Source organism: Apus apus, chromosome Z, assembly GCF_020740795.1.
Source record: "Apus apus isolate bApuApu2 chromosome Z, bApuApu2.pri.cur, whole genome shotgun sequence".
In the NCBI taxonomy this organism is placed as follows: Eukaryota; Metazoa; Chordata; class Aves; order Apodiformes; family Apodidae; genus Apus; species Apus apus.
The window spans coordinates 10,329,931-10,357,870 of record NC_067312.1 but is presented as its reverse complement, the minus strand read 5'-3'; the positions used below and the strand labels follow the sequence as shown (position 1 = coordinate 10,357,870).

Sequence of the window (27,940 nt, the reverse complement as noted above, 5' to 3'; positions counted from 1 at the left end):
AGCCATTAGAGGGGCTTGGTTGAGGTGCAAGGAGGGGGCCACATGCTGAGCAAAGGGGGCTGTGCAGAGGGTCCTGTCCCTGCTGCCAGGCTGGTGCGGGCAGGGGAGATGTCCCAGGCAGCTGCCTGCCTCCGGTTCTGCAGCAGCATGAGCTGGCCCGGGCAAGAGTCTCTGAGACCCTTCATGCTCCTGGGGAGGGCAATTACCTGTATGGGGACCAGCCCTGAGCACTTCCTTCAAGGACTGTTCCCAAGCTGGCATCTCACCTACTGTCACTCACGTCTCCCATGGCTCAGCACCATCTCCATCCTGGCAGTGCAGTGACAATGCTATCCCCTTTATTGGCATCACTGCTCCATCCAGCTGCAGCACAGCAGAGGGACAGGGTGGGTGGGTTCCCTTCTGCCTGCTGGTGGCTGGTGCAGAGATGACGGGCAGGGCTCAGCACCCCTTGGTCACTGATGCCCTCACCCCTGAGAGCCTGTTACCATGGTTCCCCTTTGACACTAGGCAGTGAAGTGGGGCTGGCTCAGGATCTCATCCCCATGTGTTCAGCAGCGCTTGGCGGCGGGGCTGACCCGTCGCCCTGAGTCCCAGGTGCCTCCAGCCGGCAACTCGTGGGCATTAGCAGCCCAAAGCTCCTGGGAGCAAAGTCTCTCTCCTTAGGGTCCATCCTGCATCCCCAGGGTGCTGGGGGCTCTGGAAACGTCCACAGCTGTGGGGTGACCCAGGAGGCGTGGGGTCCTTGGGGGTCAGCAGTGGCATCAAGTCCCATGCATGGGCAAGCGGATGCAGGGAGAAGGAATCAACCACGGCTCACTACAGGATCTGAGCCCCTGCTGAGAGAAAGGGTAGGGGGTCAGAAGGGGCACTCATATGCCCCCCTCCACACAATCCCTCCCCTGCACCCCCCTCATCCCACTCCCCTGTACCCTGACTCACTTGGCCTTGCCTTCAAGTGGGTGGCAGCAACCAAGAAGTTGTGGGGTTTGGTTTCATCCTTGCTGTGTTTCCTCGCACGGAGCCTGGCAGGGACAGAACAGCAGTGGCTGAGAACCCTGTGCAACACGCCCCCACCCCAGCACTGGGACTGCCCATGTCCCTGGCGATCCCACTCTGCATCCCCGTCCAGCTGTGCCCAGCTGCTCCAGTGGGTCAGCTCCGGGGCTACAGCCAGAGCTGGTCAGGAGACAGCAAAGGGCTGAGGACAGGGAGGGATGGAGGGATGGCAGAGCCACAGCATGGCAGGGACAGCCCAGAAGTGGTAGGATGAGAGGGAACCTGGAAACAGGACCAGCAGGCAATGCATAGGGGCATATGGTGGGGTCTCTGTGCTGATCCTGGAGCAGAAGAGTCCCCAGGAACGCTTTTGGGGATTGTTAGAAGTAGCAGTGTCTTTGGGGGACACAGAGAAAGGTCCCATGGATGTGTGCTCATCAGAAAAACCCCAGGCAGGATGGGCAGTGCCAGGCAGGATGTGCTGGGAAGAGAGGCACTGGTGAATGAACCACCTTAATGGGGCTGGCATCATGACTGTTTTATCTGGGAATCCAGAGGAGGGCTGGGGGGACATGGGGCATTGCATGCTGAGGGTTTGGGGGCCAGAGTGGGATGGGGACACACAAACCCTTCCTTCTCAAAACCTAACCTACCAGATGAGGATGGTGATGACAAGAGCAGCAGCCAGTACGAAGAAGGCGAAGATCCCGAGGGACACCAGGATGGCTGTCTTCTCCAGGGGTTCGCTGCGGTCTGGGACAGAGAGACTGTCATGGCCAAGAGATGCGACAGCCCCTGGCAACCAGGGGACCTACTGCAAGCTCCTGGGCTCCCCAGCACCCCAGAAACACTGGGGCATGGGGCAAGAGACCCTTCCCATAACTCTCAGCCATGTGTGTGTCCAAGCAGCAGCAAGCAGCTGCCTGTAGGAAGTCCCCACTCCTGCCCACTACCTCCAGCTCTACTCACTGATGGGCTCAGGGTTGGGAGCCTGGGAGGGCTCCTCAGCCAGGCTCTCTAGGCTGGTGTCGGTAGTGGTTTCTTCTATTGCCACGGTGGCTGGGTCTGGAAGGACAGAGATGGGAATCACTCACCCAAAATCACAGGCAGCACCCCAGGAACCCATAGAGATAAGCAAAGAAGGATTTCTCTAAGGCCCAGGGGTCCTACGAGTCCAAAGGTGTCCCAGGGTGCTAATGGTGCTATGGGAGCCCTGCTCAGCTCCAAGGCTGTGGGGGGCAATCTCCAGATAGCCACAGCACAGCTACAGTCTGCCATGGGGCTCAGAGGTGCCTTGTCCCCCTGCAGCTCCGCCTCCTGCTGTGAGGCCAGTTTTGGCTGGTGTGCAGGACCAGCTTTTTGGGTCAACTTTAAGGGTCCCCAGGAGATGGGGCTTGCTCTGAGTGATATTTAGGGGAATGGTTACCATGAGGAAGGGACTGGAGAAGGGTGATGGAGGGGCTTTGGGGAGGGAAGATGGGGGCTCATACCTGTGACTGGTGTTGCCCGGGCCTCCACACTCCAGTCGCTCCAGTTCCCCGCATCCAGGAAATCCTTGGCACTGACTTGGACCACGTGCTCCAGCCCAGCAAAGGCATCCGTGATCACCTCGGAGAGGTTTACTGTCTCCACCTGCGCCAGGGAGAGGGGGGCTGTGAAGCAGGAAGGTGGACCTCTTGCTGCCCTCCCTGACCCTGTGCCCACCCTGCTCCCATGCTGGCTTTGCCTTCCCTTGTCCACCACTTACCACGGACCAGGAGCGGTGGATGACTGGCCGGTACTGGAGCCGGAACCTGAGCTGGAAGTGGGGCTCCTTGGGCCAAGAGGAAGGGTACTTCCAGCTCACAAGGAGCCGCCGTGGGGCCAGGGGGATGGGCTCCACCACCAAGCCCTCTGGAGGGTCTGGCTTAACTGTTCGGGAGAGGACAGGGAGCCCTTGTCCCACTGCACTGCTCTGCAGAGGGGTGCTGGGCTCTCCACTGCCACCTGGGGCTGGATGCCCAGGGAATGGAAGGACACAGGGATGGACAGACGGATGGATGGGGACTCACTGATGGCCTGCATGGTGATGTCAAGGAGACGGAAGCTGGAGCCCAGCGGGTTCACCTCAGTGATGTTCAGGCGATAGGAGCTCCAGAACTCTGACCCATGGACAGTGCAGGTGCCAGGCTGGGATGGATCCTGCAGGCATGGCCCCATGTGCCCGTTCTTGTTCCTGCAGCCAAGTAGGCAGGGTGCTGACAGGTCCCCACTGCCCGCCAGGCATAGCTTGCTGGTGACACCAAGAGCCCAGTGGAGGTGGTAGCCCACATTATGTCTTAGGCAGGGTCCTGGCAGCTGCCCTCACCCCTCCAGAGCCCAGCAGCTCCCTCTGAGCATGGGAACCCCATCCCAGCTCCACCGTCCATCCTGGGAAGGTCCCTCCTGGGAAGGTCCCTCCCTGGGGCAAACTCTTCTCCCAGGTCCCCAGGTTTGTGGAGGTGGCTCCACTATGGGTACAACCAGCCCTTGCTTTGAGGATCCCACTGAGAACAGTGGCAGAGCCTTTGGGATAGAAGCCAGTCCCCAGGGCACAGGAACAGGATGGAAGCCAGTCCTACCTCCGCCTCTCTTCACCCGTCAGCGACTTCTTCCTGCCATGGAAAGATGAAAAAACAGTGAGGATAAGGGAACAGCACTGAAGCCAACCCCATCATGACCCAGAGAAGTGACAGGGGGGCTGCCCTGGACTACACCAATCCTGGAGGGCTGCTCTGTTGCACCCCACTCCTTGATTGATCCATGTGGGCAGCACAGCATGGAAGTTGGAGCTGACCCTATGCCCAGCCCTGCCAGTGAGCAGCCTGGCAGCGGGAGCTGGGGGTCTTAGGGAATGAGAGCATGGGGTGCCCAGGAGGGTTCTTCCCACAGGACCTGCCTCCCCACTCAGGATTTCATCACACAGCAGCACAGGGATGCTGATAAAAGCAGGGCCCTAGCAGCTGTCTTCACCCTCACCCTGTGGCCTGTGTTTCCCACTACCCCCTCCCCATAAGTCTCCACTGCTTCACATGGCCCCCTCCCCTGCACCCCCTGCCCCGCTTCAGCAGCTTTCAGCAGGGCTATGTTCTGTGGGCTCCAGCTGACTTCAAAGCAGCCTGCTAATTTGGCCAGCCGGGATAATTAGAAGCAGCGATGCCCTCGGGATTCCTTTCATCCTGAAGTGTGCTGAAATACTCAGCAGCTTGCAGATGACCTGCTTCTCTTACATAGCCCCTCTGGTGCTGGCAGAGCTATTGGCAGGGAGGGAGCCTGTCTGTGCTGGCCCCCAGTGCTGCTGGGGAGCCACCCTTAGAGCAAGTGACCCTGCTGCAGCGTCATGACCCTTGGGGCAGAGAGGGAACTCAGGGTGTGAGTCAGAAGGCCAGCAGGATTTGCCGGTTATCCTTGGCTGCGACTTGGGGTTCACCACATAAACCCCCCAGCCTGTGCCCTGTAGGGACCCATCACCTGTAGGTCGTGATGTATCTGGTGGGGAGGAAAGTCTCCACACTGGAGGTCCAGGAGCAGGAGAAATTCTCATAGTCAGACGCTCTGCAGGACACAAATGGGACCCCCGGCAGGTCTGGGGTCCAGGGGGAAGCGAAGGTCAGAGAAGGGTCCCCCTGTCCCACAGCCCATCTGGCACACACAGACCTCTGTGCCACCACCAAGTCCTCTCTTGGCAAGCCCTGACGGGAGCGCGGGCACCGCTGGCCCAGCCCAGTGGGGCCACCCCCTCCCACGCCCCAGTCCTCAGACACTCACGCCCCATGCGCAGGGACACGGCGTGCAGGAGGCCACCGTCCTCGCTGTGGCAGCTGTAGGTTCCCGCAGTGGCCAGGCTGGCACGGGGCAGCACCAGGGCTCCCTCCTGGATGGCCGAGCCCTCTGGCAGTGCTGCAGCACCTGCCCGTCTCCATTGCACCTGTGAGCTGGGGAGGAGAGACCAGGAGGGATGGGGACAGGGAGGTCATCTCAGGCCTACCTTGTAAATCCATCCCGTTGGGTAAATCTCCCGGTGTGCGTGGAAAACACCTACCTGTCACGGGCACCAGGACACAACAGGGTCACATCTGTCCCCACCTGTCCGTACTGCACACCTGCAGGGACACACACATCCCCACATGGGTGTCAGCACCCCCATACCAGGGCTGAGGGTCAAGGTGGGCAGCCTGGGGCTGTACCCCCCTGGGGAGCTGGGTGCTGGCTGTGGGGTCCTGCTTCATGTAGGAATCGCCACAGGGGACTGGGAAGGACTGGTCCCCGTTGGTGTAGGGCAATGGACAGCTGCAGGTGGGGGGCTGCTGGCCAGAGGACACCCATCACTGAGGGGCTGGCTCCAGTAGGTCTGTGCCCACCTGGGGGGAATAGGTTGTCTCCAGGCCTGGGATGTGGGGGCTTTGCAGGGGGTTCTGAGCATGCTCACCTTCCTCTCCCCAGCCCTCGGGAACAGCGAGGGAGGCAGACGCCAGGGCTGCTGCCAGGAACACCATCACCCTGCCCAGGCCTGGGATGGGACTGTGCATCTGTAGGAGGCAGAGTGGGAGGGAGAGGGTGTTATCCCCTATCACTAGGTGGCTGGCAGTGTCCAGATCCTACAGGAGCATCCCTGCAGGACCATGCACCCAACACCCCCTCCTCATCTCATTCCATCCTGCTGGGGACAGCACAGGGACAGCACCACCAGCACCCTGGCCAGGATACCTGGAAGGATCTGTGCCACTGACACAGCCAGTCCCCAGCCACCAAGGAGTCCCAATGTCTAGAGAGGGGATGCAAAGGGCAAACACAGATCAGGAGCTCCCTAGCCCTGCGTGGGCTGGCAGGATTAAGGGCTTTTTGCCATTCCAATCCTGTGCCGGGAGCACTGGCTGGCTTCCAGCCCTGGGGTGGTCCAGAGACCTGCACTGGTGCAGCTGGAGCAGGAAGGGAGCAAAGAGAAATTCTGGCCTGTTTTTATGTGGTAGGAGACAGGAATTAGATCTGAACAGGCTCATACAGCCAGGGCAGCAGGCCCATGAGAACTCAGACCGTACTAAGAGTGGAGCTGGCTGGGGGTCCCACATCATTGTCCATCCCCTTGCCAGCTGTAGGGCTGCTCCTTGCAGGACTGTGCCCTGCTGAGCCACTTGGGGTCTCTGGGCCTAAGGGAGAATAGCCCTGAAATCCCTTCCTCCCACTCAGACACCGCCTGTGAAGGAAGGGATGTGAACCCTGTTCTCCAGGAGTCAACTTCAGCCATAGATCTGGCCTTCCCACCCCTGTCTGTGCCAGACAGCATTGCTCTGTCCATCCCAGCCAGCATCACCCTGTCCATCTCAGCTAGATTCACCCCAAGGTGTCCAATCCAGCCTGCGTTGTTCTGCACATACCAGCCACTGTCTCCCTGTTCATCCCAGCCAGCACTGTCCTGTTCATCCCAGCCAGCATCACCCCGAGGCTTCCATCCCAGTGTACATTTTTCTGCGTGTATCAGCCACTGTCATCGTGTCCATCTATCCAGCATTATCCTGTCTGTGCCAGCCAGTGTTGCCTAAAGGCATCATTCCAGCCTGCATCACCCTGCACGTATCAGCCAGCAGCACCCTGTCCACCCAGCCAGCATCACCCTGTCTGTGCCAGCCAGCAACACCCCAAGGCATCCACCCTGGCCAGCATCATGCCATCCACATCAGCAGCATCACACAGCCCCTTTTCGGCCAGCCTGCCTGTCCCAAGCTGAACCACTGCACCCAGCAAGACCTCCCCTGCCCACCTCCCACAAACAGGCAGGCATACCACCCACATGGTTGGGCTCTGCTCCTGATGCAGGTGGGCAGGGGCTTGAGGGCTTGGGAGGCAGTGAGCTTCTCACCAGCCCCAAGTGCAAGCTGCAGCTCATGGGTGTAAATCCGTGTCCCCTGAGGCTCTGGGGTTTGACATCCAAGGGGGTTGCTCAGGGGAGGGATGCTCAAGCTGTGGATACGTACCTGGAGCAGCTGCCAGTTCTTCTCCTGCAGCTAGGTGCCCATGGCCACAGACCAAACCATGTGGGGAAAGAAACAAGAGCTACAAGGAGACATGCTGCAGTCCTGCAAGTGCTGGGGAGAAGGCATGTGGCAGCCCACATCAGCCCCATCCTGAACAAGCCAGGCAGCCTCAGACACAAGCCCCAAACAAAATAATTTCATGAGGCTGTCATAAGCTTTTCCTACCAAACCACTCAGAGAAATGTTCCCAAGAAAAGTCAGTTAAAAGTTCTCTGCCAAAACTATGCTGGTAACTAACTGGGAACATTCGGCCTGAAAATAAAATATTTTGGTGATGGAAAAAAAAAAAAAAAAAGAAGAAAAAAAGGAAGACTTAAAATACATTTAAAAGCAGCAACCAAAAATAACTCCAAACATCATGTGGGCCAGAGTTAAGGGGATGGTGCTGGGGGGGCTCAGGAAGAAGGGAGAGTGTCTTTGTGTGGAGAGACAGAAATAGTTTAAAAATAAAATCACTTCTTCTCCCAGCCACCCTGGGTTTTTATGCAAACACTGCAGAGGGTGAAGGCAGAGCTGCTGCACACATCAGTCACTGTGCTTCTCCATGGCAGGGGTTTATACTCCGGATGCTGGCTCACTGCTGACATGAGTTTACTAGCCCTCAGGGCTGCTGAGTGCTTCAAGACCAGCGTATATAAATGACCCTACAATGCTGAAAGGAACCTTTCCCCTGTGTGGACAAGGGAGAAGGTAGGGACACAGCATGATTTGCAGTCAGCTGTGGTAATATCCTTGGGGAACAGCACAAACTCCTCCTGGCCAGCCTGGCTGCTGGTGGTATTGCCAACAGACCACAGACCCCCATGTGGTGGCAGAGGGCATCCCTGCAGACCGAGTCCCCATCTGCATCCCAACCCCTAATCTCCATGGTGATCCCCCAAATGGTCCCCTACCCTGAGGACCACCCGGCATCCTCCCACCCTCCAGCACTGTCCATCTCAACCCCCCTCCAGCTCTCTCCATTCTCACTTCAGCTTCCCACGAGCTCCCCTGCCTCAGATATGCTCTTCTGGGCAGCTGCCCACCCCTGCCAGCACACTGTGGGGGAAGGCAGCATCAAGCATTCCCCAGGCACACACACTGGCTTAGTGAATGACCCACCTGAGCATTGCCAAAACCCAGCCAGAGCCGAGAAGACAGAAGAAACAGGGCAAACTCATCCTCACCCACCTGAAGGTCACAAACAACAGGGAAAGGAGCCACAGAGCTGGGGGAAGACCCAAAGCCTTCACCTGCCCATGGCAGCATGGTGAGGGGCCAGTAGCTCTGGCCAGCCAGACCTGCAAAACAGCCTGCCCAAAAAGGATCCCTTTACTTTCTGCAACCAAACTCCCTCCCTGAGGGAAAAAAGAGGCTGGCAAACCAATGCACACCTTGCTCAGTGGCTCTGCACCCTCACGGGTGGGCACACAGGCAGAGAAAGCATCCCTCTATGCTTCCTCTGGCCGTGACACATCCTGGGAACAGGGAGTCCCAGCACAGCAGTCTTGGAGCCGAGCCGGGACAGAAGGAACAATCAGAGCTTTTTTTCCTCCCTCCATGCTAATCCTGGCCCAAGAGGCGTCTGCCACCCACCCGGGGCTTGGTGACCTGCAGTCATGGCTGGGGCAGAGGGACCCAGCTGGGCCTGGGGCTGTGGCTTGGCCCTGGCAGGGTGGGCAGTGGTGCCCGACTCCGCTCCCTCAGCATGCGATGCTCTTGTCACCAGCAGGGCCAGGGTGACCAGGCTGTGCATGGCACCCAGCGATGTGAGCCAGCAGTGTAAGCTGCCTCTCTCCATCCTGCACTGACCCTGCTGTCCTGCTCGGCACCATTTGAGCTCATCCAGAAGTTTCCGGGGAGCTGAGGGGAGAAATCCTGCTGTCAGCCCCTTCCTGCACTCAAACTGAAATGCCGTGAGCCAAAACATCCTCCAAAATCACAGTCACGTGCACCAGCACCGATGCCTGTGTGGGGTGTGACAGTCCCCCCAGCACAGCCACTCTGTGCCATGCCCTGCAATCGCCTGGCAAAGCCCAGCACAGACTCTTGGGGGAGGCCAACTTTCTATTACACTCGACGCTCTGAAAGACAGTGGGCTGTGGGTTTTTTTTTGTTTTTTTTTTTTTGCTTTGCTTCATTTGAAGTTGCTCTTCAAAGAGAACGTGCCGCACACAGAGCAGGGGGTGGTGGCGGTGGTGACACAAGCAGAGGACGCTGTGCCACAGGGCTGAAGAAAGCAGCAGGGAGACACGGGATGTTCCCCACTGAACACAGAAAACTGGGGTGCCTCCCAAACTATCCCCAGGATGGTCTGAGGCAGCGTCGCTGCAGTGGAGATGTGGTAAGTTACCCAAGAGCCACCTGGCACCTCTGCCCACCAGATGCTCCACCCTGCCAGAGACACCCACCTGCAAAAAGCTGCTCTGCAGTGGGCGATGCCTGATGCTGGCTGGCTGTAACCCCCTGAAGATGGCATCATGCTGCACTCCTGTGCCTCAGCTAGGAGAACATCCCTGGCCCCGCACCCCAGACCCTCCTCTCTGTTTCTGTGGGAAACCCATTCCATGGCCAAGGGCAGCAGTGTTTTAAAGCAGCAGGAATTTCCTTCTTCTTGCTGTCCTGCAGGGTTGGGAGAGCAGCGCCCGCTAATCCCATCTCCTCTAGCAGCCCTGCAAAAGCCATGGCATAGCCTGAGCCCATCTAGATGGCCCTTGATCTTCCCAGAAAGCCACCAGCATCCCACCCCGGCAGCACTGGTGACCTCCACCATCATTGCATCAATATGCACCTTCAGGGTGAGGGGAGCCTCAACGCCACTGCTGTGACAGTCCCTTGCAGCCAGCCACCCCTGTCCATTAAATGCCACTGGCACCCTCCTAACCACTGGGTGCCTGGAGAAAGCCCAGCAACGGGTGCTTGCATGAAGGGAAACGTGTCCCTCCACCACCTCCAGGGCAACGCACAGCCCCCAGGATCACTGGCAGTGCCTGGCCACCCTCCTTGTTCACCCCTACGCACTGCTGGGGAGATGATCTCTGAGGCCAAGGGGAAGAGGCCCTGTAGTCATTCCCACCCTCTTTGGGGCCTTGAAGACCTCAAAAAGGGCTGCTTTCCTCTGCACTCCGGTGGGCTGCTGAGCACACACAGCTCACCATGCCTGCTGGGGAGGTACCACACAAGGCTGAGCTGAGCCAGCACACACACACACACAATTGCATCCAGTGCAATCCCTGCACACTGGAATTGCCCCAGTTAACCACTAAAACCAGTTACAGCCTTGCCCTGTGAGGCCAGTGAAATCAGTCACAGCCTGAACTTGGGATTAAACCCTTGTGAGGCTTAGCTCATGGCAGCCCCAACATGGGATCGTATCCCACATAGCTGAAGGGCAGGATTAAATTCCACTCAATCCAGAAGTCGGATTAAACCCAATTTAGCTCAGGACTGGGATTATATCCAGTAGAGCCCAAATTTGGGCTTAAATACAATGCAGTCCAAATTCAGTTAAATCCAGGAGTGGGGTTAACCTCAGCTCAGCCAAAATGTGGTGTTAGACCCAGAATAGTCCAAACATGGGGTTATTCAGTCCAAAAGTGGGGTTAAACTCAGCACAGCTCAGGAGTAGGGTTAACCCCAACTCAGCCCAAACATGGAGTTAAACTCCAGCTCAGCCCAAACACAGGGCTAACCCCAGCACAGTCCAAATATCAATGAAGCCCAGAACTGGGGCTAACCTCAGCTCAGACCAACCACGGGGTTACACAGTCCAAAGGTGGGGTTAAACCCAATGCAGCCCAGGGCTGGAGTTAACCCCAGTGCAGCCCAAACACTGGGTTCACCCCAGAACCTCTCAGGGAACCCATTCATCTCCAAATTGGGTACAACTCACATCTCCATTCAACCCCAACCAATCCCACCACCTCATTCTCTGGCAATGGGTATCCCCATGTGATGTCCTGCCGACCACAGCACCACTAGTGTTCAAAGCCAAGCCCACACCACCCCCACATCCCGAGGGTCACCTCTTTTTTCCGTGGAGCTGGCAGCCGCTAGTGGGACCTGGTGCTGGAGGTCCAGGGGGCCACCCCACACCTCAGCATGGTGGTTGCTTTGTGGAGGTCAGGCTCTTCTCTTACCCCAGTCAGAAAACTCCCGGCCCAACATCCCAATCTCCGCCTTTCCCTGCTCCATCCCATGGGAAGGAGAAGTCTCTGGCTCCCGGTTGTAACTAGAGGCATCGACAAAGGCCAAAACAGCAAGGGCTCTGTTAGCAGCCAGCAGCCCGAATGCCATGCCAGCTGGCAGGATTTCATTCAGAGGGGGGAGAGAAGGGGTCCCTCTGTCTCCATCCCCATCCCCACACTCCCCCCTCCAAGCCACGCACCAGAGAAATTCCTAAAAATAATCTCCTGGCTGTAAAGAAACCCAGCAGCACTGTAGCTGTAGTGCTGGTGGGCTTCTTTATAGCTGGGAGATTTATTTTTAGGATGGTGGGATGGAATTGTGGCAGGGCTTTCTCCCCACTGTCATGGGCACACGGTGGTGGGATGGAGACTGGCATGGTGCTAGATCTGGGGATACGGGTGGGACCTGTCAGCAGGAAACTGGGCTACCCTGTGATTACAGCAGGGTGGGAAAGGCTTTTCCTGTCCCAGGAACATTTTAGGATTTGGGACTCTTTCTGCCTCTGGGCTCAGCCCAGTCTAGTGGAGGTTTTGGTGAACATGCGGCTCTCCTGGCATGCCAGGGCAGCTGGGTACCAGTCTGCACCCCGACATTTAACCCCCCAGCAGCATCTGCATCCCACAGAACAAACTCCACCCCATAAGCTGGCTCTGGAGCTCACTCAAGAGCATATGTTTCCGAATATGTAGGGGACAGACACATGTATGTACACACATGTGAATGCTGCATGCAATCCCAGCTTCTCCTGGTGCTCCTGATGAACTCCAGCCTGGTGCTGAGAAACCTGAGCAGGAGAGGGGCCCCACAGCATCCCTCTGCCCGGATCTCCCCCCATCCCTCTCTGTGCTCCAAAGCTGGCCAGTGGCTTGGAGCCATCGTGCTCAGCTCCATCTGAGGCACGAAGGCATCCAGGTCAGCCAAAATCCTGGGCCAAAACAAACAGCTCACCTTACAAAAACACTCCTCCAGCTAGCAATTTGCTGTCACTCCGTTTGAAAACAAAATCCCTTTTGGGCCAGAGAGAGATTTCATGTGCCATTAAGTGCCACATGGGCGGCCAAATAAAGCCACCACCACCAGCAGTGTCCCTCCGTGGGTGGAGGACGGCAGCTGCAGACCCTCGGCAATGTGGGCTGTGTGGATGTCTGTGCAGGCTCTGGTACCTGATGGGATAACCACAGCTTGTCTTCTCCAAGATTGGAGGTGACCCTGCCTGCTTGGCTAAGAGGGGGAAGCTCAGGGGACAGCAGGATGCAAGGAACATGGAAGAGATGGAGGCTGGGGAAACACCTCATTGTTGCAGCATCCCTGTCCCTTGCCTTGTGCCAGGTCAGTAAGATGGGAGCCCCCAAGTCAAAAGGAGAGGTGGAAATGTGGCAAGAAGTGGGGAAATGACCCCACCAAGGCTGGAGGCTGCAGCAAAAGGCCAGGGGATGGGGGCTGTGCCCTGCCTGAGTTGAGAAGGTTGGAAAAACACTAACTGGCTCACTTTCTGCTAGCGGAAAAAAAAACCCAAAACAACACCCGAGTTCTCCTGAAAGATTGTGATCATACTCGAGCTGGGAGGGAAAAGCAGGGTAACACGGTGAGTGTGCTGACACATCTTCCACCATGCTGGAGAGATGCCCTGGCCCTGCTTGGGGCCAGCTCTGTTTACAGGCTCCTATTGTCTTATTTTTTTTTTTTTCCTTTTGGGTTTCCCCCCCCTCCCACCTCCCATGTTATAGTTTAGAGTAAACAAAAGCAAGAAGCCTCTCACTCCAAACATTTCAGCCATCCCAAACTTTCTCCAGAGGGGGGCTGCGCGTGGAATTTTCCTCGTCCAAAAGAATTTCGAAATGTTCCCGTTGCAGCTTGCTCTGACTGGAGGCCAAGGCTGCTCTGAAATCCTTCACTAAATGCTCAAGCTGTCCTCTGCACAGCCCCAGCTCCAGCTAAAGACACCAAGGACCAGCAGCTGCCGTGCCCCAAAACCCAGCCGTGCACAGGGAAACCCTCCAGCCTGGCACACATGCCAGAGGGGGATGGAGGCACGTCCCAGCCTGTACAACCCCCACAGCATGTTACCTGAGAAGATCCAGCAGGTCCTGGTGACGTCAGATCCTACTTTCTATATTTTAATCTGATGCTACTCTTATTATTTCTCCGAGATGGTGATGCTGGTGCAAAGAGCTTTGGTGCTCTTTTGGTTGCACCCCAAATCACAGGCAGACAGAGCCAGAGGGGATGGTGTACAGTATCTATCCCGGCATTTGAAGCCAGGGTGCACAGTGCTGCCCCCTGCACATTCCTGAGAGATGGGATTCTGGAGGGGAGAAGGACACCTCCTCCCAGATGAGCCATGGTGATGGGTATCACGCAAGGGTGCTTCTCTTTCCTAGCTCACATCACACAGTCAGGGTCTGCACCCCAGTTCCAGAAGATGTGGGACTCCAACATGGGCAGTCAAGAGGTCCCCAGGAGCTAGACACAGATGGCACGTGGGATCCCACTAGATCCCAGCGTGGGGGTGATGGCACTACTCAGTCCCCCAGCAGTGGGGGCTTCAGGGTGGCCCCTGAAACAACCAGAGGGATAACGTCAGCAGTTGCAGGAAGAAGGACCCGAAGCTCAGCCCAGCATGGGTTTGGCTGTCAACGCAAGCCATTGTGGTGGCCTGGCACGTCGACATCCCCTGCTTGCTTTCCCAAATGGTCCTTGGATGCGTGTCACTAGGTAGGTGGTCTCGCAGCCTGAGACACACCCAGACACCATGGGGAGTCCCCACATCCCCCTTCCCTGGGCTTATACAGATTTGGGGGGCTGTAACAGCTTCATGCACCCAATGCTGTCAGCCCAGGAAGGCAAAACTTTTCAGGTACCCCCTGCATCCCTCCCCAATCCAAATCCTGCCTCAGAGGACAGAGAGCCCCATTCAACCACAGTAGCACTGCCGGGGGGTGGGGGGTGCGATACCTCAGTTCCAAACTGTACAGGGGTCTTGCTGTGGGACAGACCTTCACCAGGTGACCCTGCTGCCTTGGCACCATCTCCCCACGACGCCTTGCTGGGCTCTCCTCGTCTGCGGAGGCTGCTTGGTGGCTTACCATGGGAGTGGTCCTACCCCCTCCCCACCACCCTGCAGCAGCACCCTCCCCTATAAAGGGGCCAGGCAGAGCCCCCGACACAGCAGATGGGGTCTGTAAGGTGAGGCTCCCCCAGGTGTGTTTGCCTTGGCTGGGGCTCAAACCCATCTAATTAGAGCTATAGAAAACATATATTTAAAAAAAAAAATAACACCGAAAATGAGGGGGGAAAAAAACGAGGGGGGAAAAATAATCCTCTCCCCTTTACTGGGGCCCAGGGTTTGGCTGGGGTTTCTCGGCAGGCCAAGCTCAGGCAATACAGGCTTTGCTGGCAGCAGCCCGGCGAGGGAGGGGTGTTTGTGGATATTAAAATGCACTCATAAAGGAGAATAAAAGGGCAGCCTTGTTTCTGAACGAGTCTCTGAGGCTTTCCCCTCTCCCGGCATGCTCGGCACCTGGCCGGCAGCACAGGCAACTCCCCCTTCCTGCAGCCCCCTCCAGCCCCCCATGCCTTGCCCAAGGACTGTGGTGCTGCCAGCGAGACCCCAACCACCATGGGGTGGAAGCCCAACACCTTTGGGTGGGAGCAGTTTTGGGAGACTCCCCCTCCTCTGCAGTAGGTTAAAGTGACTGCTGACGCTTCTGGAAAACTCACCGCTCTATGTCCCTTTCTCCAGGTCCCTGGAACTCCCTGCCCTCCCCTGCCTGCTGCCCAGCCTGCATGCAGGCAGGGCTGCCTGGCCCCAGATGCTTGGCAGCAGCCACATGGCAGCACCACCAGTATTTCACTGCCTGGCCTCTCCTTGCCTCCCCAACAGAGGCAGAACAAACTGGATGGTGTTTTAGCCAAGGTTTAAAATTAGCCCCTGGTACCAAACACCCATGCAGGGCAAGGGGCCATGGCAGGGTCCCATGTGGCTCTCTGGTGCCTTGGAGTCTCCCCCCATCCCCAGGGACTGTCAAACCTCTGCAGAAGCCCTCTCCTTGGGACCTCTCCCCTAATCCATCGCTGAAGCGGGATGCTGCTTCCCTGCAGCATCTCCTCTGCCTCCTTGCTGCTGTGCCCAGCTCCAAAGAGCTGTGGCCAGGAGGTCAGGGAGCCAGGAGGTCAGGGAGGTCAGGCATCAGTCCAGCAAGGGTGGCCCCAACCCAGCCCCTCCTGCTCAGCCAGAGATGCCCAGTGCACATCTGTCTGTACCACCACCCTCTGCCCCCTCATCAGGGCAGCGAGGAGGGGCTATGGTGGGCTGCGAGCCCAGAAGCCCCCCACCTCTCCCTTCCCCCATTCCTCCTTCCTTTCCCTGGCAGCATCCCAAAAGCACAGGCTCACCAAGCCTCCAGCCCCACAGGAACCTAAAGCACACCATGTCCCCAGCCATGGCCCAAATGACTAACGCCCCAGCAAGCGAGCTGGGTGCCGCCAGGGCGAGCGGGGCCCGTCCCTTGGCTGTGCTCCCTCTCCACTGTGGTGAAATCACGTCTGGAGAAAGCACGGGGCAGGAGCTGCCGGATCCCCCCCCCTGCTACTTCCCAGTGAGGATGCTCTTTCTCCCTGCCTGCTGGCTGGTTGCCCCCACTCTGCAAAGCCCACATCCCAGTAGAGGGATGCTCGGGGCATGCAGCTTGAGAGAGCCTCACATCCCATCTTCTACTCCTCGCTCCAGACCCTGTAGCAGCATCCCAGCTGTGGAAATGACCGCAGGATGTGGAATGGCAGCAGCAAGCCTTAGGTGCTCATAAAACTCTCCTGGGGAGCGAGTAGGAACCTCTAACCTCCCTGTAACCTCTCTCATAGCAGTGCAACCCTGCCAAAGCCTCGGGTGAAAACTGAGGGGCAACACTGACTACCCCTATGGTGGAAGAAACGGGCTGATGGAAGGAGCCGGTGGCTCCAGCAGGCTGGAAACACCCTTGGGCAGCACCAGAGGGGACGGTGAGGGATGGGCCACTGCTGCTCGCCTCTGACCTGGCACGCGGCACGCGCCGGCTGCGACGGGGGGGGGGTGACTAATACAGCTCTTTAAACGCCTCCGCCGGCACGGGAGCGTGGCTCCGGGGTTAGGGTTTAATTATCTGCCTTCCTCGGCAGCCCCAGCTCTCTCCTCTTGCTGAACCGCTGCGGAGACCCCGGGGATGGCGTCCGTCCCCTCCCTGGCTGGGGCTGCTGGCACTGAGCGAGCAGGGCTGCAGTGGGAAGCTGGCCGGGAGCACGCCGAGGCTGCAGCTGGGGGCTATAAAAAGCACGGCTGCGGTATGAAGCGAGGCACTGAGAGGGGAATAAAATGAAATCAGGTGGTGGATGAGCCGGGTGCCTGCTTCTTCCACCAGGGCTGTTGCCGGTGGTGCTCCCCATCATCCTTTCCCAGCCCCCCTGCCTGGCCAGCAGCCCAGCAAGGCTGGGGCAGAGAGGAGAGATGAGATCTGGCAAAGGATGGAGGGAGCAAGGCTGGGTCAGCAGGCGATGGAGGAGGCCAAGGCTGAGGGAACAATCACTGGCTCCCGCACGTGTGCTCCTGCCCAGGATGGAGGCATTGCAGCCACCCCTTGCCCAGCTCAGAGGTGTGGGATCCAGGCATCCAGCCCCCTGGCAGTTTCTCCCAAGGATTAACCGTGCCCTGATTTATGGCCAGAGGTGCCTTTGTGGGGGAGGGAGAAGCTGGCATATCAACATTAAGAGTGAGTACCCCACCGTTCCAGCACCCCCATCCCAGCAGAGACCTCACCCAGTGGGGACAGCAACAGCACAAGCCAGGGACAGACAGGGCTCTCCCTGGGCTGGCAGGAGCTCCTTGCTCAGGGACACACTGTGTTTGCACAAGCCTGAGCAGGGGAAGGTCAGATTAATTTTAAACCTGAATAAACAAGGAGAGAAGGCAATGCCAGAGCTCGCCCTTCCCCATGAGGATGCCCAGTAGCAGGGCACAGCACCCATGGCACAGCCATGCCCAGCCTGGGTACCACCCAGGTTCAGCCCCAGGGCTCACATCACCCTAGGAGAGCCAGGACAGACACAAACCCCAAATCCCATGCCCAGGGACCTCTCTTTTCTGCAAGGAGCTCTCAGCTGAGTCAGTGCTGGAAGCAGTGAGAGTAGCTCCTGCTCGCCCTTGCAAAACCCCTCTGGCCTCCTTGGGGAAGCACCCGACCTGGGACCCCCATCCCATCGGGAGCAGCACCAGGGCTTGCCTGTCCCCCAACCATGGTGTACAACGTGGTCTTGGGAAACAACCAAGACGAACAAAAAAAATACAATAAAACTGTTTGTGGGTCAGGAGGAAAATGGAAAAAAAAAAAAAAAGTTTGTGTTCTTCTTGCCAAAAGGAAAATAAAACCCAAAACATTTTGTTCTAAATGATAGGTCTTGTTTAGTTTTCAGTGGTTTTACTTTTTTAAAATGGTTTGAGTTAAATTGAGCTAAATTTGGCTACCAAACATTACCTTGGGGTGGGGAATAAAATAAAAAAAAAAAAAAAATAAAATCAAAACATCTCATTTGGAAAATGTCAAGAGTGAAACGCCACAGCTTTTCCAGCCCTGGGAGAGCCGCAGCCAGGCGCTGAACCCAGCTCACAGCTTGTGATGCCTGCCCCAAAAGCCACCTTTTTTCCAGCAAATGAAGCAGCTGCTCTGCCAGTGGGCAGCCAGGAGGGCTCATGCCCCAGTGCTTGGCTCCCACTGGGGATGTCCCGTGTCTGTGCTGGTCCCTGGGACCTGTCAGGGCATGGACAGACCCCGCTGTAGCCAGCAGCTGAGCGCTCGAGCCGAATCCAAGCCGAGCCGTTCCCCAAAACTCCTCTTTAAATGTCTTTTCTATTAGGTCAGCATTCCTGTGTCGCCCGGGGAAGGTGGTTACGGCCGGCAGCCCGGCACACAGGCTCCTCGGTGCCGGCTGCTGGCTCTTTGTCAGCGAGCAGCCTGCCCACGCTATTAAATTACTGAGAAAAATGGCTCGTTTCACCAAAAATTAGGTGCAAGAACCTCTCGTGTGGTGGCAAGGCAAGCTGGTAATTGGAAATTCATAGAGCTGGCCGCAAATCCTGCCCCCGGCTCCTCTCCACCCTCCTCTGGTTGCGGTGAGGGATAGTGGAGAGGTTCACTGGGATGGAGATACAGTGGTCATGTCGCCGGCAGCACTGCTGAGGTCCCCTGTGTACCCCAGGATGGTCAAACGCTGCTGCACTGTCTCTCTGCCTTTGGTAGATAGGGAAAATAAGTGAATAAAAGCCCTTATGGACGTTTTCAGGCACCAGAGGATGAAAATACTCTGTGTGCAGCTGAAACTGCTCAACCCTACTGGGGACAGGGTTCATGGGGACATGGGCTGGGGATGCAGCAGCACACACTGAAAACTAAGATGACCATACCTTGGTTACATCCTTAGCCCATCCCAGGCACAGCACAAGCACCACTGCCACTCCATCTGAGCCCAGGCACCTCCACATCTTCCTTCCAGACCATTCAAGAGTCTCAACCTCAACACCTCACCAACTGAGCAGAGCCCTCTGAGGCATGGGGCTTGGAGCAACCTGGTCTAGTGGGACATGGAACTAGACGATCTTTAAGGTCCTTTCAAACCCAAATAATTCTGTGATTCTATCTCCAGAGTAAATTGCCCAGCTGTCAGAGCTGCCAGAAAGCCTGTCGCACATTTGCAGGCTCTGGTTGGGAAGGAGGGATGGGGAGGATGTGCAGCAGACTGAGAGCTGTGTCAACAGGATACTTCAAGAGATTGGCCTCACTGGAGTTCACACTGGTGGCTTCCCACACGGTCACAGGCACCCAAGGAGGCCACGTCCTGCTCCCTGTGTGCACTGCCTGCCCCTGGTGCTGCAGGGATGGGGAACACGGCAGCTGGGGAGCCCAAGGTCCTGAATTGTTTTTTGGGTGCTGGGGGGTACAAGGATCTCAGCTGCAGAGAAGGAATGGAGCTGGGTGTGGGATTGGGAATGCTGAGAGAAAAGGGATGCTTCCCTGGGAACAGCCATGCTCCAGCCATAATGCTGCAAAACTCAAAGCTGGGATAGCATGGATGAGTCTCACAGGAGCTACAAAACAGTCCCCCCCCTGGAGCCTCTCAGGAGCTAAAAAAATCAAAAGCAGCTGAAGCACCGAGGAACCCCCCGGGGTTGCGTGTTGGCCCTTGCAAGACAAGGATGGAGCAATAGCTGGTTGAGTCCACCAGCTCCTCCTAAGCCTTGAGGCCTCAGGCAAAACTCATGGAAAGCAAAGGACAAGCTCCTGCCGACCTCCCCAGGGGCTGGGGGCTGGCCCTGCAAGAAAGTCTGGAGTGATGCCAGCTGGCTCAGCCACCCTGCGTGACAGTGGCTTTCGCAAAGCCAAGCTGGGACACAGTGGCAAAGCCATCCCTGGGGACCTTCGTGGGGCTGTTGCTGCACAGCTGTCAGGAGCTCTGTCTCAACACTGGCAGGGCGCTGGGCTGGCCAACAGTGGAGACTCTGCATTATGGCAGGTTTTTTTTGGTTTTTGCTAGCTACTTTTGCAGGATGGCGAGGGCAGAATCGTGCCTTTCACAGTGTATTGAATTCAAGAGGCACTGATGCCCACGCCAACCTTCATCAAAGAGGGGCTGGCGAGGTCCCTGGCTCCAGCTGCGGTTATCGGTCTGGCCAGGATGAAGCACACAGGGCTTTTGGTCCCAAAGGAAGGGCTGGTGAAAGCACAGGAAGGCAAAGGAAACAGCTGGTCGAGCATTTCCCCACAAGCCCATGGGGATGTGCTTCAGGGATGCCATGCCAGTAACGTTGCCTCCCACATGCTTTTCTGTGAGGACATCCACACCCTTCAGGGCTGCCAGCAGGATGGTAGGTGGCATCCCTGAGCACTGTTCAGGGCTTCCCAAGGTGGGACATGACTCAGAGGCAGTCCCTCTCTGCCAAAGTCAGAAGACCTTCCTCAAGTGCCACAGAGATGATGCTCATCCAAAGCTGGCACCTTCTCCCATTCCTTCTTCCCCTTGGTGCATCTCCAACATCGCCTTTTCAACAAGGTGTGATATCCCTTGTTTTCACTTTAGGAGGTGGGGTAAACTAGAAGATACCCAAAAGACCTTCTTTCCACCATCAGGATTTCATTAGATGAAGACGTCCTAAACTCTTCCATCTCTCCCTATAAGGCAATATCTGTGGGACCATAACCATTTTTATTAGTTTGTTTCTATTTCAGCCATCTCTGTATTGAGAGGAGAGGACCAGAGCTGAGCAGCCTCTAGGGAGCCCCAGGATGATTTCCAAAATGTTTTTGGCATCCTCCTCTCTCCTAGTTGATGTACTGTCCTACCTGTGGTCCCCTGGCCATTACCACCTGCATGGGCCAGCGCCACTTCTGACCACGTCAGGTCTCACCCAAGGTCCCTCTAGCCTGCTTGTTCTCTCCAAAAGCATCTTGAGCTGAGCATGAGTGGACATGACCTTCTCCTGGCCAGACCCTTCTGAAATCCCTCATAAGATTTTTCAGCAAGGACCAACCCTCACTGGAAGAAGCCCAGCATCCACTGGCCAGATGTGACCACAGCACACGGTCCTGGTAGGACAGAGATGAATCAAATCTTGACACGCTTCTTACCCCTCTTCCTCCTGGATCTCCCCCATCCCAAACCCCAGAGGAGGAGGAACTATTTGCCAGTTGTTGTTTTTTTTCCATGTCCCAGACTCATACCACTGGAGAGAAGAGAGAATCATACTTTTCAGCCCAGTCTGTACTGGAGAGCCTGGCATATGCTCCAGGGGCTGCAGGTGCTGTGACCATCCAAAAGAGCCTGAAGCTCACCCTGTTCCACCCCTGTGCCAGTATGACTCAGAGACCTGGGAAGCAGTCAGACTGGAGAGATAATTCCTCTTAACACACTGATCCCTGACACCACAAACCTGCTTCTAATTGCCAGAGGAATTTTCCTTTTTTTCCCTGGAAGTGGTCTGTGGGAACCTTGTTGAAGACAACTCTAGCATAGCTGCAAAGCATCTGCACTCTTCCCCACCTCCACAGCCTGGATGGGAGTAGGAAACCATCGTTGGGAGGTGCAGAGAAATGTGCTGGTAAGAGTTTGGGTCGCAAGGTCACTACATCCCTAATCAGAGAGATTTGGTGATTTTCACACATGCAATGCTGTTGAAACCACCAGAACACTTAGAAAAACCAAAAGCTCTCTAAAAATCCCAGCGAGTCACTCCAGACAGCCCAAGGCTAATTCCTGATGCTAGCTTTGTATCAGCATCCCAAATGCCAGCCAGGCCTCAGTGTATCACCCACTGGGGAGACCTCCTGTCCTATCTGAGCTGTGTCCTTGGCTACATCTTTGGCAGGGGCAGGGCCACCCTCTCCCATGCTTGAACAAGAATAGGGAAAAAAAGCTAGGAGAGGTGCCCAGATTTTCCAAAGGGAGAAAAGCAGAGCCACAAGCCAGCACCTGCCCCCTCCTGCGGGAAGCATCTTGTGAGGGGTTTTCCTCCACAGCCAAACCCGCAGGAGAAGAGGAGGCAAGAATCCTTCGGCTTGTTTAACCTAACGAGGAAGCTATAAATACAGCAGGGTAAACACCGGAGAGGGAGAAGAGGTCTTGAAATAAAAGCACAATGTTGGCACAAACCCACAGGGGAATAAGCTCTCCAGGAACGCATTCAGCAGGAAACCAGAGGGAGGTTGAGTCCTGCGTGAGCAGGAAGAGTCTGGAGTTGCCTTTGAACAAGAATGGAACGGAAAAAGAGGGTTTGAACGGAGTGCTCAGCTAGTTCATGGCAGGTGAGGGTTCTGCACATCGTCATCATCCATGGGGGTTTTGACACTCTGGATGGTGCAGGCAAAGAGGAGGAGAGGAGCTGGGGACACAGGGTACCTCTAGGTTAGGGGATGCAGGTGTGGGCTGCCCACCCACCCATAATGACTTCTGATAAACCCAGCAGCTGCAAAAGGGAACCACTGCTGCTACCACGATGAAGACAGCGGGGAGACGTCGCATCATGAGTCATTCATTCATACTTCACAAACAGGGCCTGCACTTAGCCAAGCATCCTCCTCCCCCCGCTGCCAAGACAGCTCTCTGGGTTGGGGAAAAAGTGGCTTATCAGATATAATCAAGTAAAATTTTCCCTTCCCTGCGAGGTTCCCAAAAGACTGAAGTTCATGGACAAGGAGACAGGGCAAAACTGTAGGTGCTCCTCTTCTAGCTTCCGGCAGGCAGTTTCTCCCTTCAGCTGCATCCTCCAGGATTTTGGCCCATTCCCCAGCATTTCAACCAGGGGTTCCTCTCTATCACTCTACTGCACCTCACATCCCCTCTTCACCCACTGCTGGTGATGTGCAGCCCTGCACACCTCTGTCCCTCGGCTCCCTGTCACTTCAGCTGCCAAGGTCAGTCTGCAGGTCTCCAGAAAGGAGCTGTGGCCCCTTTCACTCCCCCTAAAAAGGGCCAGGTTGGTGGAGCAGAGGGTACCTGAGTGCTGGGGGGACATTGTAGCCATGTTTTGTCCCCATTGCTGCCCCAGAAGCCCCACTGGCTCAGCCTCCACTAGCTCAAAGCTCCTCTGCCCCGTACCGGGCTGGGATGCCGCGGGCTCTGTGCCACCCTGTGTGTAACCACGCCGCGATCTGCCGTCCTACAAACCGAGGCAGAGTGCAAACACCCCACCTCCTCCTGCAAACGCAGCGGCCAGACGTGGCTGTAGCCTGCAAGGAGCTGGCACCTCCTGAAGTGCTCGGCCAGCCCCGGGCAGCCCAGCACCGGCTACACCACTAACACTGGTCAATCCAACACCGGTTCAGGCACAGCAACGTGACCGTGAGTTGCCGTAGCTCTGGGTTTCTCCTCCCCGTGGGGACCAAGGCACAAAGAAAATCCTACTCCCAAGGCACCTCCTGGCCTTGTCACGGCAGGGTCTGGGTTTGCTGACAGTGTTGTTTGAGCCAAGCTCAGCCCTGTGGCTCTCTTTGATGCCTAGAGCCAGCCTGGAGCCAGACCTCGGAGGCGACCTCGGGGGTGACGGAGACAGCCTGGGCACCCGCAGGGGCTGGCAGAGGATTAAGAAGTTGCGATAGTGATGGCGTCCCACGGCAAGGAGGGACAGGGCAGGCAGAGAGTCCTGCCAGTGCCCGCCCATGGGAAAGCGCCTCTTTCCGCGCCTCTCGTAATTGGGAGCAGCTTTTCCCTCCTCGGACCCCCCAGGAGAAGAGGGGGCCCTGCCAGGGAAGCGCTTTGCCTGGTGGTGTTCCAGCCTTTCTCCAGCAAACGGTCCCCGGAGACCAGGAGGGGAAGGGGGGACTCAACATTCGGGGGAGGGGGAAAGGCGAGCATCTGTGGAGGCTGGGGAAAGAGGCTCCAAGTTCCCACTTTGAGAATTTCGTCCGTTCCCGGAGCATCTCCAGGCAAAGCGGAGGCGTGCCGGGGCAGCAGCATCGGGTACCTCCAGGCAAGCGGGAGGGCAAGCCCTTGCCAGCCACTTTGTGAGGACACACACCCCCTCCCCCCCCCGAAAAAAAAAACAACAACCCAACAACCCAACTTTCCCCGTACGAGCAGCAAACAGCCGGTGGAGCCTGGCCGCAGCCGCACGCCCCTCACCGCGGCGTCGAGCCGTTCCCCCTGGGGCAGGGTGGTGGGGAGATATTAGGAGCGAGGGGGGAGTTAGTCCTACCTTCCTGCGTGTCTCCGTGGCTATGTGTCCATGGCGCTCGGCGGAGCGGGGCCGGGAGCGGGAGCGGGGAGCCCGCACCGGGGCTGGCTGGGGCCGGTATCGCGGGCGGTGCGAAGCCGGCGGGGCTGCCGCCGCCGCTCCATTGGAGCAGGGCGCTGCCAATCTGCCTCCACCGCCCCGGGACGCTTCCTGTCTGCGAGCCGCCCCCCGGACCCGGGCCGGCCCCGCCACCGCCCCTTTCCATCTCCCGGGTGAGTGGTCTCGCCCCCGGGGTGCGCGGTGGCTCCCCCGAGCCTCGCGGTGCCGCTCCCCGCCGCGGCGCTGGGCTCGTCCCCCCACTCCCCCTCTCCCGGGGCGCGCTGGTGCACGGTGACACCCCGGGGTACGGGGATGCCCTCGGGAGAAGCCCCTTCATTCGCGGGTCCTGCCCGCCCCCTCTCCCAGCACCCCGAAGGTGTGTGGAGCCAGGCAGGTCTTGGCCATGACTCAGTTTCCCTCGCTCCTGGGAGGGCCGTTGCTTTGGTGTTTGTAGTGGTTTATAGTGGGTGAAATCTGGCCCCGGGGCTCGTGCTCCCGAGGTGAAGAAAACCCTCGTTCCTCTTCACTGCTTTTGGTGTGTGTTTTCCTGCCCTTTTTCGCAGCACCCCTGCATCTCCTTACCTGCTTTCCCTTGAAAATGGGCATGTGTTCCGATTTCACCACAGTGAAAATTTTCAGGAGGAAAACAAACCCACGATGTTGAAACTCTGCAATGGCAAAACCAGCAGGTGAAGAACCCTTGGAAAGTCTCCTCCCTCAGCCTCTAAGACCAAGCATGGTCTGGGGTCCCCCCGGGACACTCTGGAGAGGCTGGCTGATGCCATTGTGGCTGTTGCTGCTGGAGCCCTGGGTCACACCCAGCATTTCCCTCTCCACTTGGGCACAGCGCCTGTAGGGAGATAAGAGCCTCGTGCCTTAGGTGTGTGCAGCACCCACGCAGAACCGCTCCAGCAATCCTGCTACAACCGACTGCTCTGCATCCCAACAGGAATAAATGGGGTCATAGCTGCGCTCTGCAAACCTGCAGTAACACAAATGATCCTTGCTCGTGCCCTGCCACACCTTTGCAACTCCACAGTAACACACCCTGGACTCATTTCACCTCTCGTGTAACCCTGCCAGTAATCAACTGGTGTTTTCCCGTGCAACCCTACGATAATGGGCTTTGGGAGAGGTGGAGGTTGCCTGTGGGGTGAGCATGCCCATCCCAGAGGCTGTGCAGGCTCCTGGCCTTGCAGTGGCCAGTGGGTGTTGTGGCAGTGGGTGTTGTGGGTGTTGTGCTCAGCTGTGGTTGAGGCTCGGTGGGCACACTGCCCAAGGAATAAGCCCAGTGCAGCACATCTGCTCATGGCCTGGGCTGCTGCCTCACTAGCCACATGTGGCCAAATCCGTCCTGCCTGCACTACGAGAGCTGGGGCTGTGCCAGGGCTAGGGATGTTCCTCCCAGAGTCAGCTCCCATGGCTTTTCAGGTGCTTTGGGATCTGGTCCCGCCATCCTGCTTGCATCTGCCTGCAGGTAATGGCCCATGTGGGTTTGGGGAGCCCAGGGATGTAGGAGGGGCTGGTCATGAGTAGAGAGACCTTTGTTGTTCCATCCAGCTTCTCACTTTCCCCTTCCTGCCTCTCCACACCACCCTGCACTCTGCAGTCGGTGTGAGCTGAGGGAAGCCAAGCATCTTGCAGGATCGGCCCCTCTGGAAGGAGCAGTGCTGGAAGGCTGCATCAAAGCATTTGGCAGTGGGTTTTCTCCCGGGATCAGACCCTGAGCTTCCCCCAGTGTTTCGTGGTGCTCGCTGGGCGCCGAGAGCTGGGCTGCGTGGCGCCAGGGCTGGCGAGGAGCCACGTGCTGCTTTCTCTGCTGCTGTAGCTCTGGAGCACAGAGCCGAGCTGCGGATCTGGGGAATCCCCCAGCTGTGCAGGGCTGGGGCCACCCTTGAGGTTGGGAAGCTGAGAACCGAGCTTGATTTTGCAGGGTTGGAGTTGACAGACACCCCACCAGTGCTGGAACAAGGGACAAGGTGGGGCTCTGGGGCTTGCCGGGCCCCTGGAGTCAGCCAGCTGAGATGTTGGGTGAAGAAGGGGCAGGTTTGGCAGGGGTAGTGTGGGGTCTGCTGAGAGACCAGGGTACTTGCTGGGGCTGCAGGCACCCTGGAGTCCTCGGGGCAGGATTTCTCTGTGCATTTCTGGCACAGGGCAAGCAAGACTGGCACTCTCTCCAGCTATGACATTGTGGCTCTTCCCCTGCTCCATCCTTAGGCTCAGGTGAGAATCATTACCTCCACACACCTCCTGGCTCCTTCATTCTCCTGTGGCACGAAAGTTGACCAGAGGTCATCTCCCAGGCTGGCTGCAGCATTCCACCCAGCAGCTGTGCTTCCTCTCAGCACCCCAGAAGGTCTGAATTTGGGGTCTCTCTTCCCTCTCCTCTGAGCAGAGATCAGGCCAGAGAGGGAGCTGCCAGCCCTTCTCCAGGTAGGTTGAGACTTGTACACATGAGCAGAAGGCTGGAGGTTATATGACACTAACCCACACAGGACCTGCTGAATTAGGGCCTTGTGAGCTGTGGTAATTGCAGGGCATGCATGCCCCAAAACTGAGACCCAATGACTGTCCCAGACATCCCAGATGCACAGGTGTCTGTTCCAGAGGTGCAGGTGCCTGTTGAGTGTGGGGCATCACAGGGCAACTGGGCTGCGCTGGTTGGCACCAGCTCGTTTTCCCTCCATGGGACCAGCTCTGTGAAGCCTCCTGCTCAGTGGCTTTGCTCCTCCTGGCTTGGCGCGTGGCTGGGCTCTGGCTGACGTGCCGTGGATATGGCCCTGTTTGAAGTGCAGGCTTGTTGTGTGTTTACCCTGGCCAGCCTGAGGTGTACAGGAAACCAGAGAGCTCTGCTCCCTGGCTGTCACTTTATTTATTATGGTCAGAGCTCGGTCTGCCCACGCTGTGAAAAGAAGGTAGCAAAAACCCCAAGTGCTGCAGTGCGGCTCCAGCCCTGCCAGACCTGCTCTGCTCTGATTCCTACTACTGTCCTGTGGCTGAGAGTAGTACTCTCTTGGAGCAGGATGGTGGGATGCTCAGTGCCATGTCATGCTCATCCTGTCTGAGATCAGGGTGGCTTGTCCCAGATGTGTCCAGCCATACCATGCCACAAGAAACTGCTGATGGATGCTCAGCCTGATGCCACACCACAAGCATTACCTTCACTGGCACCTGGGTGTCCCAGGCCGATTGCATCTTCCTTGGCTCTTCACTTCTGCTCTGCAAAACAGCAGTGAGCATTGCCCAAGGTCTGCAGAGCTACATCCCTGCTCCAGGGCTTTCGCTTCATCTGTTTCTGCCACCCCTGCAAAAAAGATGTACAGGGCACAGCCCAGCTGCCACCCTGATGTGCAGAGCGCAGAGCTTACCCACTCTTTGGGCTTTCAGGATCACAGTGGTTCATTGCCTGTGGCCAGTGGCTCCATGCAGCCTGCTCCAGCCCTACTGTCATGGCAGGTCCTCTTCTTGGAGGTGACACCACAGTGGTGACAATGGTTGCTTTAAGGATAGAGTTTAAAGATTGAAGGCTGCTGAGGACAGGGAGTCCTTTCCTCTGGGGCTGGGGACAGGCATTCAGATGGAGACTTGAGCACCACCATGCACTGCAGACACCTGAGTGACAGCATGGAAGACACACTGGAGGACATGGGCAGACTCACATTTGAAGAGGTGAAGCAGGGAGAGGAGACATTATACACATGGCTATTTATAGCCAGTCCTTCTGCCAGGACTTGACTGGCAGCAACAAGGGCTGGGCTGGCGTTTGGGGAACTCAGTCCAAAACCACCAGCTAGCAACCTGGGAACATGAGACAAAAACTCCTAGAGCTCAGAGAGCTCCTGGTTCCTGTGGAGTCACGCGGCTTGCCGGGGTGCCTGGCTATTAAAGGGAGAAAATGCTAGTGAGCTGATAAATAGGAACAGGCGAGCTAGCTCCT

The 27,940-nt window shown here is 57.2% G+C and overlaps 1 protein-coding gene across 6 annotated transcripts; it reads right to left on the bottom strand.

Annotated features, from left to right (window-relative positions):
- Positions 1–316: 316 nt before the first annotated feature.
- Positions 317–24,007, bottom strand: IL11RA (interleukin 11 receptor subunit alpha). Of its 6 annotated transcripts, none has more exons than XM_051642024.1 (13): positions 23,926–24,007; positions 5,447–5,546; positions 5,060–5,120; positions 4,786–4,952; positions 4,489–4,603; positions 3,600–3,632; positions 3,051–3,214; positions 2,747–2,910; positions 2,490–2,631; positions 1,969–2,064; positions 1,653–1,752; positions 943–1,025; positions 317–839 (listed from the first exon to the last, which is right to left on the bottom strand). In XM_051642024.1, the coding sequence occupies exons 2-13, from the start codon at positions 5,544–5,546 to the stop codon at positions 820–822; spliced, it is 1,245 nt and encodes a 414-aa protein (XP_051497984.1). In that variant the 5' UTR covers positions 23,926–24,007; the 3' UTR covers positions 317–819. The 6 variants fall into 6 exon arrangements, with proteins under 6 accessions (XP_051497984.1, XP_051497985.1, XP_051497983.1 ...); XM_051642025.1 differs by lacking the exon at positions 23,926–24,007 and adding an exon at positions 11,168–11,180; XM_051642023.1 differs by lacking the exon at positions 23,926–24,007 and adding an exon at positions 11,054–11,144.
- Positions 24,008–27,940: the final 3,933 nt, after the last annotated feature.

Excerpts from the sequence above, each read along its gene's own strand:
- IL11RA (XM_051642024.1), bottom strand. The coding sequence starts at position 5,546 with ATGCACAGTCCCATCCCAGGCCTGGGCAGGGTGATGGTGTTCCTGGCA. Across the intron at positions 5,121-5,446 it reads CGAGGGCTGGGGAGAGGAAG|GTGTGCAGTACGGACAGGTG; the intron begins GTGAGCATGCTC and ends GTGTCCCTGCAG. Across the intron at positions 1,026-1,652 it reads GTCATCACCATCCTCATCTG|GCTCCGTGCGAGGAAACACA; the intron begins GTAGGTTAGGTT and ends TGTCCCTGCCAG.